Source organism: Vidua macroura, chromosome 3, assembly GCF_024509145.1.
Source record: "Vidua macroura isolate BioBank_ID:100142 chromosome 3, ASM2450914v1, whole genome shotgun sequence".
NCBI lineage: Eukaryota > Metazoa > Chordata > Aves > Passeriformes > Viduidae > Vidua > Vidua macroura.
In genome coordinates this window covers 33329370-33344249 of record NC_071573.1, presented here as the reverse complement: position 1 = coordinate 33344249, position 14880 = coordinate 33329370, and the positions used below count along the sequence as shown (strand labels likewise).

Sequence of the window (14880 nt, the reverse complement as noted above, 5' to 3'; positions counted from 1 at the left end):
TTGTTTGTTTGTTTGTCTTAAACCTGTTCTTCCAAAGGTATTAAGGAGCAGTCAGCATCTGTATTCCTCATGTTCTGGTTCCCAGCAGCTCTGTTACCTCCTTATGGTAGGAGAGAGAGTGTGGTTGTTCTGGTGGGATGCTGCTGGGCCCCAAAGGGCAAGCTTTTGATGTGCTTACTGAGGGTCCTGGCATGGAGCTCCATATTCCACAGCTGTGTGCACTGCTCTGGTCAAAGCTCTGTTTCTCCAGTGAAAAAGCAGCTCCTCTGTCTCCTGCTGCCCTCCATGTCCCTATTCTGTCATGTCTTGCTGTCCCCAGCGGTTTCTGATGCCCCGGGCCTATGGTGCACACAGTGACAGCAGTAGCAGGGCCCTGAGGGTGCTACAGGCAGTGCAGTTACTTATTACTCTATGTGTTCATGTTCCTCCCTTTTTTCTTTAAAACTGGGAATTATCAAACAATAAGCTTTGGTTTAAAAACTAATTCAAATCACCATTGCTCAAGTGCTACAAAGAAACATAGGGCAAAGTTATGCAATGATACTCACACCCTTCCCTGCTTAGAAATCCTACCAGAAACCAAGAGCTGACCATTGTGGTGTGCATCAACCTTTACTCTGTTACCAGCAGTCTGCTATTAGGGGAATTCATGCCTCATCCTTCCCCTTCCGAGAATCCAGAGAGCAAACCATCACAAATACATTACAGGTCAGGGTCTGAAACCACAACCTCCGCTCCCTGCCAAGGACCAGCTGAGTATTGTGGGGTGGCTGAGTTAGTTTGATTTTGCCTGAATAGGTGTAGTTTGTACTAACATCATGCCAGAACTTGAATGGCCCCGTATTTTTTCCCTTCTGTTGTTATGAAATTGTCTTAATGTTTCAATGGAGTATTTCCATAAACTTCTTTGTTTTCCAGGTGCCTCTGACTATGAAAATCAGGGTTCATTCATGTCGAGGTAGCATTAGTTTAACTGTTTCAGGGTAAGCAGTGCTAGTAGGTAAGTGTGGTGGTGGTGTGTACAAGTCAGCTTGTACTGAGTAAAGCTGGTGTAATGAGCTGAGCTCAGTTTTTTATGCATAGCTCCTTACCTGATACCATTTTATGGGTACCAGCCCTGAATCAGAAACCATTTCTCTAAACATCACAATCACAGGGTTGTTGTCTTATGTTCTATTCTGTTCATTTCTGTTTCTTTTCAGGGAAGGATCATGTTTGCAGATTTATTGGCTGTGGAAGAAATGAAAAGTTTAATTATGTGGTCATGCAGCTTCAGGTGAGTTCTGTCCTTCACCTCTCCTGTCTGTCCAATAGAGATGGCATCACTGGGAAGGATTTACACTGAGAGAATAAGGCCAAGCACTAGTGTAAAGACTTGGTTGTACAAAGAGGGTGTAATGGAAGACAATGAGAAGGGCTGGTGTTGCTCTTGATATCCCTTGGGATGGCTCCAGTCATCAAGATGTGCTAAAATATTTCATAGCTCTGCTTTTCTGTTTAAGATGGCTTTCTGTCAATTTTCTGGGGAAAGCACTCAATTCAGAATGCTCACAGGAGCAACCCACGGCATTGTGGAGCAGCGGCAGCTCTTTGAAATACCTCCTGCTGAGGTGTGATGCAGCATTCAAAATATGTCTTGTATCAGAGCTCAGAGTGAGCTGTGGTGTCACAGCAGCAGCACAGTTTCTCTGTGAAAGGCCATGATCTCTGGTTCCCCTGTCTCTCCCAAGCTCGGCAGTAACTCAACTTCTGCTGTTCCACAGCAGTGTTTACTCCTGTTTGAACACTGCTGATACCAAGTTAATAAGGGCAAATACTTGGGTAGCTACCACGTGGTGACTGCACTGCTAGGCAGGAGGTGAAGTAAAACAGGTACCAGCAGATCCCAGTACTTCTTTAAAATAAACTTCTGATTCTTTTGTAGTTCTGCTTTGCAAGACAGTTGTATAAAACCAGTAAACTCCTGGTGCTTGGGTTTGCCTTTTATGTGTTGTTGGCATCCCAACTGCTGTTATGGATAGGAAAAAATCCCTTAGCTCTCTAAACAACCCTGGCTACTGCTGCTGCTGCAGTGTGAGTATGAACTCCAGGGGTAGCCTGGAGCTCATGGAAGAACAAGGCTTCTACCCTCCCAATCCTGTCCTTACCAAGCCTGATAAAAGAGACTTTATCTTGGAAAGAAATTTCTCTGCAGGGGTTTTCTTAGTTTCTAGTTTGTTCTTGACTATGTAACTGAGCTTGTAGAGTAGGCAGAGCTAAAAATAATTTCATTACTTGCAGATGAAGACGTTGATACACAAGACATTAGTTAGTTCTGCACCATCACTCTTCAGGCTAAAATTCTCCTTCAACTTCAAGACCTGCTGAGACATGGTTTACATGTCCCTCTGACTGTTGTGTACTGCAATTCTCCTTTTCTCTTCAGTCACCAGGGCTGAGGCTTCCTCTCTCAAGCTGTGCAACTCATTGCATCTGCACTGTTCCATAATCAGCCTGACAGGGTTTATTTGGAAAATAATGCTCATTTTGTGTCTTTTCCTGGCACCACTAGGAGCTGGGGAAACTTATAGCACATTTCAGCGTGCAGCCCTGAAAAAAATGAGCCTTTCCATGTTACAATTGGATAAGAGAGCTGATGTGCAAGGAACAGCTTTACAGTGGAAAGCAAGATCTGCTGTCAGTTCAGTAACTTGGATGTTTCTGAACAGCAATGACAAAACTGTGCTGCCTCTAGTAAAGTGTCACAGAAATTCAAGAGGATAAGCACTAGAGAGGTGGTTTAGTTTGATTTTGTTCATGTTAAGGAGCAAACTTGGGTGGACTGCTGTGGCTTGGCTGTATCTATGAGCTGTCCTGTGTCAGTGTGATTCTTCAAGGATCCAGAGCCTGAAGTGAAACACGGCTCAAAACAATTTGAGAGACTTGTCATATGGTACATGAGCCAGCTGGCACCTTTATGTCTGTACATGACCTGAGAGCTGGAAATAAGTGGATGAAGAGATGGCATTTGGAGAGCAGTTTCTGGTTTTGCCTCAACTGTTTGGAATTTTTTGTATATTTGCTGTTGGGAATTTTGCTTGAATTCATGTGGACTTGTATTATAAGCATGTGTTTTCTAGATATGTCTTTACAGAAGCAGAATCAAGAGATTCTAAAGCACAGTAATGAACAGAATGTCCCTATAGCTTTTGTGATGTTCTTTGAAACAGCAGGCTCTTGTTCCTAATGTTTTTAATGAGTTGGTAAATGCATTAGTTCTGTGGGTTAGAAGAGCACTCTGCCATGGAATACCATGATTTTAGTAGCTTCTCTTTACAAAGCTAAAGAGGTATAGACAAAACTGAGATGACAGACATCAAATAACAATGGGATTTTTCTTGCATTTACTCTGTCCTTTTTTTCTTTTTCTTTCCTAAATTGTCTTGATTTTCATGCATAGCTGGTAGCCCTTTTGTTTTTCCTCAGAAATTTAATTAACTGGAGGTAAAATAGCAATTTGTTTTAATAAGTATTAAGTCAGTGGAAAAATCCTTCCCTCCTGCTTTTGGGTATGATTCTTTTGATAGACAACTTTCCCTATTGTGGTGTTGCCACAACAATGCTGGCTTGAGCTTGAACTAGACAATGTGTGCTAGGAAGTTTCTGATAAAACTGCAGCATCATTACCTGCTTATCGAATTTGTACTGCTTTAATCTTTAGAAGGCTCAGAGAGCAGTCAGAGATTGTTCTAAAATCAGCTTCTGTATGGCCTGGGTTTAACAGTAAGGACATGCTGGTCTCTACAGTCTGAGGCACTGCTGTCCATGCTGTACTTAATGTACAAATAGTGACCAACTGACTTCCCAAGACAACAATCTGGTATCTCCTTATCAGCAAATGCATCACTTAAAAACTAAAATGAACTACTGGAAGATCTTACACAAGAAATAAAACAGACATGACGTGAGCTCCTCTCTGAGCAGCGTGTCTGCTGTTTTGGGGTTGCATGTTAGAACTCACAGCTGTGAAAGGCTCTGCTTGCCTGTGATGGTTTAAGTGTTCTATTGACTGTTTCAGGGCCGAAATCTTGCAGATCTCAGAAGGAGTCAGCCTCGAGGGACTTTCACACTGAGCACAACGCTGCGATTGGGCAAACAGATTCTGGAATCAATAGAAGCCATTCACTCTGTGGGATTCCTGCATCGTGACATCAAGCCTGTATGTTGTTTTGGAAATTTTCCTTTTGGTTTTATGTCTGTCTATTCTGCTTGAGTCAATAAAGACAGTCTGAGTATGGGCAGGTCTCAACAGATACATTTAGGCTTCCTTGCACACTCCCACTGTCTGACATGTTTGGTATTTTCTATAGGTACAGAATAGTAATCTAGTGTTGTCCTTCCTTGAAGTGCATAGCAAACCAGCTTTTATTGGCAGAGGCTGCTCCATGGTGGGTTGGTAACTGTCAGTCATACTTACAGCAGTCAAGATACCATGATGAAGCAGTGGTTCTGAATGGTCCTTTAGAGTCCAACCAATTATCACTGTAAAAGTTGTTCAGAAAGGAAGTCTTGTTCTGTGACACATCACTTGAATAAATGTTAATTCATGTATTTGACTTAGCTAAATCATGCTCTTAATCCTGTATATGTGACAGTTTCCAGTGTCAGAAGCACAGTCACATTGTTGGTCATCTGCCTAGGAAAAGCACAGTAATTCCAAGTCTCATTGTAGAAGCCAGTCTTCTTCCTACAGCTCTTTACTACTTGACCTGAATACTTGCTGCTGTGCCATACCTGTGACCAACTTCTTTCTAGCAAACTCATTTGCTCCTTTTAAAATCATGTGCTTTTGGCTGACTGGATTCAGTTGAAAACCAGTCACTGATGTGATTGGCCACAAATCCTTTAGCAGCCACCATTATGGTAAAGGATAGAACTTTAGGATTGAGGTCAAAAAAAGGAGCTGCTTTGTTTGCTTATTATTGGTTTATTTACTAAGAACCAAGCCTGGTGTTTTCTATTTGCCTCAATTTTCAGATAGATCTAGTCAATGCAATGCAGTAAATAGAGATCCTGGGAGGTAGGGCAGAATAATTCACGCTAGCAGTTGAACCATGAACAGAAGCATTTGTCTACAAGAACTCCAGCCTGTTATGCAAGTCATGGAGTTCTCACTGCAGAACTAGTGGTGTTAAATGTAGCTCTTTCTCAGAGCAGCAGAAATTTAGCTAAGCTATTGTGAATTTTAGCAATTTTGAGACTCCATAGTCTCTCATCTGCAAAGTGAACTTCTTGTCAAGGCAGTGATTCTCTAATTATGATGTTTAAGGTGCATCTTAAAATTAATCTCTTTGACTTGTTTCCACTAGAGGCATGTGGAGCTACATGATGAAATTTTGCTAACAAATGGCCACTCTTACCCAAGCTGCTGGCATCAATTTGACTTTTCTTTCCTTCTTTGTCCAGTCCAACTTTGCCATGGGCCGCTTACCTTCAACATACAGGAAGTGCTACATGTTAGACTTTGGTCTGGCCCGTCAGTACACCAACACTACTGGGGAAGTTCGACCAGTAAGTACATTTCAAGCAGTATTTTTCCATTTCTGCAGCTGATTAGGAATGGAAAGGTTTTGTGGTTCTGTTTGTTTTGTTGTTGTTGTGCGTGGTCGTTATATTGCACTGCATTTTCTGCAAGGTGAGAAGCAGCAAGTGACTTCAGCTGAGTTGGGGATCTAAGAAGGGATGATAGAGTTTGTCTTAAAGATGTGTGGCTTTTTTTTTTTTTTTTTTCTTTTATTTCCTTTAGGATAATCGTGTTTTCCACAGGCTTGCAATACTTACTGAGTACAATATGGACTAACAAAGAGTGTGAGCCCAATTCTGGCCATGTAACTTCTGTAGCCCCAGGGGACTGGTCTAGTTCAATTCTCTGTGGTCTGGGGAAACAGGTTTGTGTATTCTTAAAGCTTTTTGTGAAAAAGTGTGCTAGAAGATAGAGGCTTACTCGATCTCTGGGGCTGAGCTTACTGTGAGCTGCATCCTGTAATGCTGTTCTCACCCTTCCTGGCTTTGGTTTTGTGTCTACTGCCTCTGTCCAGATTTCCTAGCAGGGATATTTCAGTGTGCCTGCCTGGAGGGGAGGTAAGGGCAGGGGGCATGACTTGTGCCATGTAATATGGGTTTTATCTTCAGTTCTTTTACCAGCATGGTGTTATCTGGGGTCACTCATAAGGATGTGTAAAGCTTCAGATATTCTAGGATCTGTCAGAGAATTCCTAGATTTATTTCAGGACACACTGCAAGCAGAGAGTGCTCCTACAATATCTCTGTTTATCATTCTAGGCTTGCAGCTTTGGATCTGCACACTTTTTCCACCTGCAAGATAATTTTTGTTCTGGAAAATGGTGATAATGTGCCAGCTAAATACAGAGACTCAGTAGTTCAGGGTATGTTTGGGGAGTGGGAAGAAAGCAAAGTGAGCAGATTTTGTGTCTTTAGTAGACTAATATAGCTGGGGAGTTGTTTTGGTTTTTTTTTTTTTTTTTCCCTTCTTTCATAAGTTTTTTTCAGTTTTCTTTTTCCCTGTAGTTAGGAGCAGCTCCAAAGGTTGTGCCTGCCTCTTATTCTTAGAAAGACACACATTACATACTACTGGACTTCCTTGTCAATTGTTTTTAGTTTGGGGATAATCCTTCTCCATATTGCCCTTCACAAAATATAGTCCCATTCCCTTCCTCTTTCTGGAGTCAGAATTCAAGTCCATTACAGCTTAAAACTGGCATTTGTTTTCTGCAAAATTTCTTCATTTCTTAATGAAATAATTCTTTATGTCTGTATTTTAAGTCCCATTATTTGAACACTGTTCTTTCTTAACAATTAAAGAAATTAATTTTTCCAAATGTTTTTTCTTGTGAATCCTCTATTTTGTTCCTTTCTTACCATAATTTAAAATTACTTCACTTTTAGTTTGCTCCCAGGTTCTGTTTTTAGAAACAGGTCTACATCCAGCCTTTTCCAGGGAAAAGATTTTTCAGCTGTGTCTTGCAAGATGTGTCCTGCTTGTATTGGTGTGGGTGAGGGGGGCTTTGTCAGAGTGCAGGACTCCGAGAAGGTTTGTCTTTATTCTGCTCAGCCTGGTGGTTCATTGCTTGCTTGCCACAGATGGGTCTCATAGAAGGATGACTGACATATGATCTGTTCCTAAAAACATACATGCCATCCCCAGAGGGGTGGGAGTGTGCTTTCCTGAAAGTGGTGAAAAGTCTCCATTCATTTGGAATATAGGAGGATCATACAGGGTGAAGTCTCATATACCTAATGTACCTATTCTCCCACACCACACTTAAGGGGGTCAGGCTTTTTGACAGAAATGATGCAGCAAAAAACCACATAAATATTCACTTCAGTGCCTTTTAACATTATGCAATAGTCACTGGGCTCTTTAGTGCTTTTGTGTCCCTGCTGCCTGACACCACTTTGAGTCCCCCTTATCAGACCAAGGCATTTGTCTGGAGAAGCACAGAGTGATTGCTGCCCAAGTAATGAACTGAGGATTTGGAAGGAGATGGAAGTGAAGGGTGGTATGAAGGCAAGAGAAATGAGACATTTTGTGGTGTTTTCGTGTTTGGGTTTTTTTAATAAGAACTTTTATCACTTGTTTCACTGAAGAGATTATTTCAAGACAGTAAGATAAATTCTTTTTTCTCCATTCTTTTTCCACTCATTTATCCATGGAGAATAAATTTTTCAGATTTATAACATAACCATCCTGAGCCTAGTATTTCTGTGGTTTGGTTTTGAGGTGCAATACACAAGATAGGTGAGGGAAGGGGCTCACTCCCTTTTTTTTGGAAGCATGTCTGGATTTTGCTTTCAGTCATATTCAATTTGTCAACAGAAGTTTTATGCTCACACAGGTTCTCTGTAGTTTCCTACAGTTTCAGAAGAATTGTCATACTTTATGAATAATACCATAAAAGTATCAGTTGTTTTCATATCCTCTGAAATTCACAGTCACAATCTTACTATCACCTTTTCAGAAAAACTTTGAATGACTTTCTAGTAATACCGATAATGAGACAGGTCTTTAGGATGCTGTGGATTTGTTGGGTTTTGGGATTTTTTTAAACTTACCTCTTGCCTCTTACTTTCTAGAGACTGATTAAAACTATGAAGTGGGATCATTTCAAGGGCTGTCCCAGCAGCTTTTATGTAGGGATCTGTTACTCTCCTGAGCCTCTGATGAGTGTTATGGATTTGATCTCTATGTCTCTACAGAGGATGGCTATTTGACAGTTCAGCTTGATAGATCAGCATTTGTGAAGTTATGGCCCACTTGACATAAGTAAGTCCAGATTTATTCTCAATCTGAATTTATCCTGTGCTTCTAGGAAAACAAAACAGATCTCACTTGTGTGGGATGCTAATATTAGCACAAATGCTAGTCCTTGGAGAAAAGCTATTGTGGCACAGATTTGCTGTCACAGGAATGGTCTCCCCCCTCTACTGCTTGCCCATTGCCACATGTTACAAAGTCTGCTGGGCAACGATCTGCAGGAACTTTCATTGCTCTATAAGGACAGAAGATGGCTGGGACCAGAAGGTGTGTAAGGAAGCATCAGCAACCTTTCTTCCCTCTGTTGACAATCAGGGTAGCTCAGCTGTTCTCAACAGTCTCATTTTTTGATATTTCTTTGTGGGTTGTAGAAGTCAGGCTTTGATAGTTACTCCTTTGGACAGGCAGAGCAGATGTGCATTGGTCATGTAGCCATGTGGTGTCTGTGCTGTGCTGGGAGCTGCTTAGGGCCTGGCTGAAGGCTCTTACTTTGGCTACCAGCAGCATTTCTGACATTTGCATCACAGCCAACATCCTGGCTAAGCAAGGGGGACTCTGGCTATTACAAAAAACAGGACAGACTGCTAGTGGACAAAAAAAAATATTTTCAGTATGTTTTGTTTTCAAACATTTGCAAGGACAAGTTTCTGAACAAGGAACAGCAAGGCAGCTTGCCAGGACTGCTAGAGGAGTTGCTGATTTCTTGCTGCCCTCCCTGCCTCTCTAAGCCATACTCTCTCCTGTTTAAAAGGTGGCAAATTCTGGTTAGGATCTGTCATCTGTATTCAGCAAGGTATGTTTGACCTGAAATTTTTAATGTCTCAAGGGGGTACTGTCAGTGATAAATTCACAAAGTATTCCTGGTTCATTAAGCTTAGTAACATCTTTTGGAGCTCAAGACTTACGTTTTCTGACAAAAAGACAGAGAAAAAATTACTTAGTCACAGTAAGCAGGGCCTTCTGCAGGGCTCTGAGTCTCACAACATCCCTTTTGTAGGGAATGTATCTCAACTTTGTGCACAGCTATAAAGCTAAAAGAGAGAGATTTCAATGTGCCTGCTCCCATTCTTGCCTGTGGCTTAAATACATGGTGTTTGTGGTATTCTGCTGTCAAGCGAGGAACTCCTATAGGAGAGGAAGCTTTTGAACCTGAAACATCCAAACTCTGGGTGAGTGATCTAATGCTGGAGAGAAGAATCACACACAGATTCACAGAATGGGTAAGTTGGAAGGGACCACAGTGGGGCATCTGATCCAGCCTTCCTGCTCAAATAAAGTCATCCCAGAGTACATGGCACAGGATTGCAATCAGATGGTTCTTGACTATCCCCAGTGAGGGAGACTCCACAACCTCTCTGGGCAATCTGTCCCAGTGCTCAGGCACTACACAGGGAAGTTCTTCCTTATGTTCAGGTGGAGCTTCCTGAGCCTCAGTTCCTGCCCCATTGTCCCATTGCCTCTTGACCCATGGCCCGGCCCCGCCGAGCAGAGCCTGGTCCATGCTCTGGCCCCTCCCTGCAGGCACTGACAGACATCGATGAGGTTCCTCTCAGTGTCTCTTCTCCAGGCTGAGCAGGCCCAGCTCCCTCAGCCTCTCCTCAGAACTGAGGTGCTCCAGTCCCTTCATCATCTTTGTCACCCTCTGCTGGACCCACTCCAGGAGCTCCATGTCTCTCTTGTGCTGAGGATCCCAGAACTGGACATGGCACTCCAGACTGGCCTCACCAGGGCTGAGTAGAGAGGCAGGATCATCTCCCTTGACCTGCTGGAAGTACTCTTCTTACTGCATCCCAGGATACCATTTGCCTTCTTGGCAATAAGGGCACTGCTGGTTCATGGATATCCTGTTGTCCACCAAGTTCCCCAGGAAACTGTTTCTCTTCAGTGTTGTCCTTCCCTTATGACTACAAACCTCCATTGCTTGTTTTTCTGGTTCTGCTCAATGCTCACAAGAAAACTCCTGGATTGCTTCACCCTGCCATGTTGTCTTTGCAATATGTAGATGCAGGAGCAGTAGATGTAGAAGTAATCCAAGCCCCATGTGAGTACCAGGGTTGCAATTGCAAGGCTTCCTTCAGTTTTCTAAAGAAGGTTTAATCTGTTTTTAAGTCTTGATCAGGCAGTCAGTAGCAGGTGGTTACAACTAATTATGCTACCTGTACTGATCACTTACCCATCAATAGTGACTGTCCCATCCCCTGCTCCAAGAAAAGCTTCATACATTCAAGCCATTCCCATGAAAATGCACCTCCTTGCCTTCCCTGTCCATTTTTCCATTCATTGCATCACTCAAGCCATGCAAGCAGTCCCACCAAGTCTCTATCATCCCAGTGAGACCATAGATTTGCAATGGCACTTAGAGCACTAATTGCTCCTGTTTGTTTCACACATGTAGGAGATTTTGGACAGGCACTCAAGGTGAGCCCTCTGTTGTGCTGCTTCCCCAAGAGAGACGTGGAAGCTTCTATCATCCTCTCCTGGGGCACCTCCTCACAGTCTCTGTTCTTCTATTTCTCTTCACATTACAGTTATCCTGTCCTGCTGTACCTGCTTTTAGTCCTCCTCACCGATTAGCAAGATGAGATGAGATCTTTGCAAAGATGCTCTTGCCACTGTGTCAAATGGGTCCCTTCTTCCACTAACAGTTCTTTTTCCTCAAAGAGAAGGGGACCTTTGGTCATAGAAGCCAAAGCCACATCTTTGACAGCTTGGTGTTGACTTGCACAATGCAAGCTTCGCCCTGGCAGGATTTAGGAGAGCAACCAGAGCCCCGTGCCTTGAGGTCTGTAGTCACTCTTAGAATATTCAAGGTCACTGCTTGAAAACCAGGTGCTTGTGGTGTTCCCATGAATGAGCTGCAAGTGTTAATAGTCAGATGACCACACAAACTTGGCAATCTGTCCTTATTATCCCATATCCAGGTTCCAAACAAGCCACAAAGCTCTTGAGACATCAAGTTAGGTCAGTAGATGGGGACTTTTATTTCCTGCAGGAAGGAATCCTCAGTGACCATCGCTCACCTTTGCTTCCCTGTTCGGACATTTGATTGAGGCTCAGGTATCTCCCCTGATACCTCCTCCTTTGTTCCTCCTCACCAGTTCCCAGGATACTTAATCTATTCTGCACCTGCAGATCTGCATGTGGGGCAGCAGCCTCTCTTCTGCTGCCAGCTTTCCTTTCTCTTGGGAATATCTATCTGTTATTCCTTTGAGCATTACCGCTAGCTGTCCTTTTTTCCTTGCATCACAGGGTTCTTGATTTTCCCTTCCAGAGGCTCTGTGAAGATTCTGTTGATCTTGTTCATGTGGGGAACCAGGCCCTGTGGCCCATCACCACCATTACTACAGGCCCAGTGAGGCACACAGTTCCTGGGCAAAGTTCCTGGGCTCCCTCACACCCTTGCTTTGTTAAGTGCTGTCACAGCTGCTACAGCTCTGTTAGTTATCAGTTTACTCTGCTGCTTATAAATGCCATAAAGAGAGGGGGGAAATTAAATCAAAATTTTAATGCTTTTCATTACAAAGTTTTTGTTAAACATTAAGAACTATCCTCACAGTTAAACTTTTAAAGGAAATTATGATCTGAAATTGGCTTATTTCAAAACTCCTTGTTTATTGCCTCTTTAAAGGACAGCTATAGTTGACACCACTCAAATGAGAGAGAAACATGTTTTGCAGTGCAATTTCTTTTAGTGTGGACCTTTTGAGAGGCTGGTGTTTTTGAAAACTCAGCTGTACTGTATGGACTAGCTTGTCCTTGCCTATATGCACAAATGCAGCAGAGAAAACTGTTGGTGATGTGCTACTTTCCTTTAGAAAAGCTGTGTAGACTTTTCTAATTAGAAAGGTAGCTATCCCAGCTAGTTACATTTCTGCTGATTTTGTTCTTTAGAAGAGTGTCAAATTTTCATTCTCGTGTGTGGGGCCTGAACCATCATTATGCCTTTTAAAAATTAGTATTGCACGTGCCAGATGAAACAGAATGCATCTGCCCAGCTCCCTGTGACCTACCTGTAGGATATCCAGAAGCATCTCCTTGAGGACTGGAGACAGGTTACCTGAGATGAATAGAGTCAGTGATGCAATTGTTATGGTCCATATGGAATAGGATGATGAAAACTACACCACCTTTTTAGTGCCTTTGTACAAATCTAGATGAGGTAACAGTTGGTGATGCATAGGACACCACCCGTCCAGTTTCAAAGAAGGTATTGCAGATCTAAGCAGTATTCAGAAGACACTAATGACAAACTTGTGTGAAATGGGATTGAAAAAATTGTAATTATAACATGCACAAGAAGGTGAATGAAAGGAATTTTATTAAAGTCTGTAAAATACTAATTAGTAAGTGCTTGCAGTTGCAGGGGATCCTCTTCTGAGAAACTAGTCCAGTTTTTTCTTCCCAATTTTCTCCCCTTCCCTTATTCCCTCCCACCCAAAAAGTCTATTTTGTGAAGAATCCCAAGACCTTTCATAACAAATTTGATGTTACAGGATGCAGTGATCTCTTTTAAGGATTTATTATTTCCCCTAGATGCAATCTTCTGCTGTGGTTCAGATAGAGACACAAGCAGTTTTATTCACCATGACATCCTGGTTGTACAACCCACCTTTGCCATGCATCAGTATCAGTAGTCAGTGCTAAGACAACAGAACTAAGCAACTGGGGAATGAACTGAGAAAATTTTGGGTTCTTTAAATACGTAGAATTCTCTTCTTTAGAATGTGCACAAGTCAAATTTTTCATCTTGGATTAATTTTTATAGCAGAGAGCTGGACTAGCGGAATCTGTTTGATATGGAGAGCTAATGCTGAGAAGAAAATGTGAACTTGAAGGGAGAAATGAACATAAACATGGTTATGCAGATGATGAACATATGCTTGTGTAATGGAGGTGTTCTGAGTCATGAAGGTCTTCTGTGCTAATGTAGGTCAGGTTTTGGACAAGAACTCCTTGTTTGTTGCTGGGCTCTGCCTGTTTTGTCACGTGCAGTACAGAAAGCATTGTGCCTTTCCGCTGTCTGTGCTGCTCTGACTCCAGAAACACATTCCCTGTGGCTCCACAAATATTAATTGCAAGCGTTCAAGGGTTTAGCAGCTTGATCTTAATTATTTATTTGAAAATAGAGGCTATGTTTTTCCTGAAGCCTCTCTCCCATTGCAGGATGTGACAGTAAACTGTTCTGCTCAGCAAGCATTTTATTTTAGCTTAGTCAGCTGCAGCCCATTGATTAGATCTCGATCTCCTTGTGGCTCAGACTGCACTGCAGTAGTTTGCAGTGCCTTGCTGGAGAGACTGCACATGTACGAGGGCGGCTCTGGGAGTCAGTGGGCACAGGGATGATGGTGTAGGCAGGACAGTGCAGAAGAGCGTGAGGAAGGCTGAAGAAATGTGTCAGCTAATTGAGAAAAAGGTATTTATTTTCCAAATGTCTGTGCATAGTGTTAAAAATAAACTTTGCTGCAGTGAGCAAGATATTAGAAGAGGAGATGATGGCATGTTTTTCTACTAAGTAGTTTTCCCCCCACTGGAAAATAAGCTATAAAATAACACAGAGGACAGGAACTTCTACATCCTAATACCCCAGATATTCAGATAGAGAAGCCCAGTAGCTTTATACTTGATTTGTACTTGAGATACATGTAAATCTGTAGTATTATGTAAGAAATGAACATTTTGGAGTAGAATAACAGATTTGTGGAGCTCTATTACTATATTAGCTTGGGTGGGAACATAATTTTTGTTTCAAACTTTGTATTGTAAAAAGGTAATCACAGGAAAGGCTGAAAAACACAGCACAGTCACATTTGTTCAGAGATGAGGGAAAGGAAAAAGAATGGACCTAGGTCTTACAAACACTGCACATTTAATATATAATAGAAATGTAATTTCACTGGAAATGCAATTTGTTATAAAACAAATTGTCACAAAAATGTTGTTATGGTTCTCATTGTTACTTTAATTGCTGGAGTAGCAAATTTGGACTTGAGAAGTGAGATTATGTTCTGATTTAAAATGCCACAGTTACAGAAATCCAAAGCTGTTGAAATTAAATGTATGGAAAGCAGACTAGGTGATGGATTTGAAACTCTCTTAGCAAGCAGGCAATCTGGTATCTTGCTACATATGGCTGTTTCTCTGCTTTCCTCACTGTAAATCCCAGGGTCAACGAAGGTGACCTCAGATCATCTGCATCAGGTTGTTGTTGGTTTTATTTTACACAGCAGCCACTAAAGGCTTGAGGAAAAAGGAAGGACAGCTCAGGCTCAAATTTTATGTATACCTGCGAGGGACTGAGATCCCATTTTCCATCTCTGAGTGCTTTTACTACCAAGCTGCAGGGGGGTATACATTACATCTGAATGTATATTACATCTGAATGTACATTTCCTTCTGGTTGATGCTATTCCACTTGAAGTTCTGATTATTCTTCCCACTGGAAAATGGAGGGACGAATATAAAACTCTTACTGTGGCTGGTGACGAGGGAGCAGAGGCTTTGCTCCCTAGGTGAGTGAATGTTGGATTTGAGTTGGATTGCAGGTCAAATCTCCCCTCAGTCAGGTA

At 42.2% G+C, this 14880-nt stretch overlaps 1 protein-coding gene across 2 annotated transcripts in view; it reads left to right on the top strand.

The window, feature by feature from the left end:
- The window catches only part of TTBK1 (tau tubulin kinase 1), a 103920-nt gene that overhangs the window by 35767 nt on the left and 53273 nt on the right, over window positions 1-14880 (top strand). For both annotated transcript variants that reach the window (XM_053973227.1, XM_053973229.1), the window contains exons 4-6: window positions 1203-1276; window positions 4058-4198; window positions 5446-5550. In XM_053973227.1, the coding sequence (XP_053829202.1) occupies window positions 1203-1276; window positions 4058-4198; window positions 5446-5550 (320 nt within the window). The remainder of the gene's footprint in view (window positions 1-1202; window positions 1277-4057; window positions 4199-5445; window positions 5551-14880) is intronic.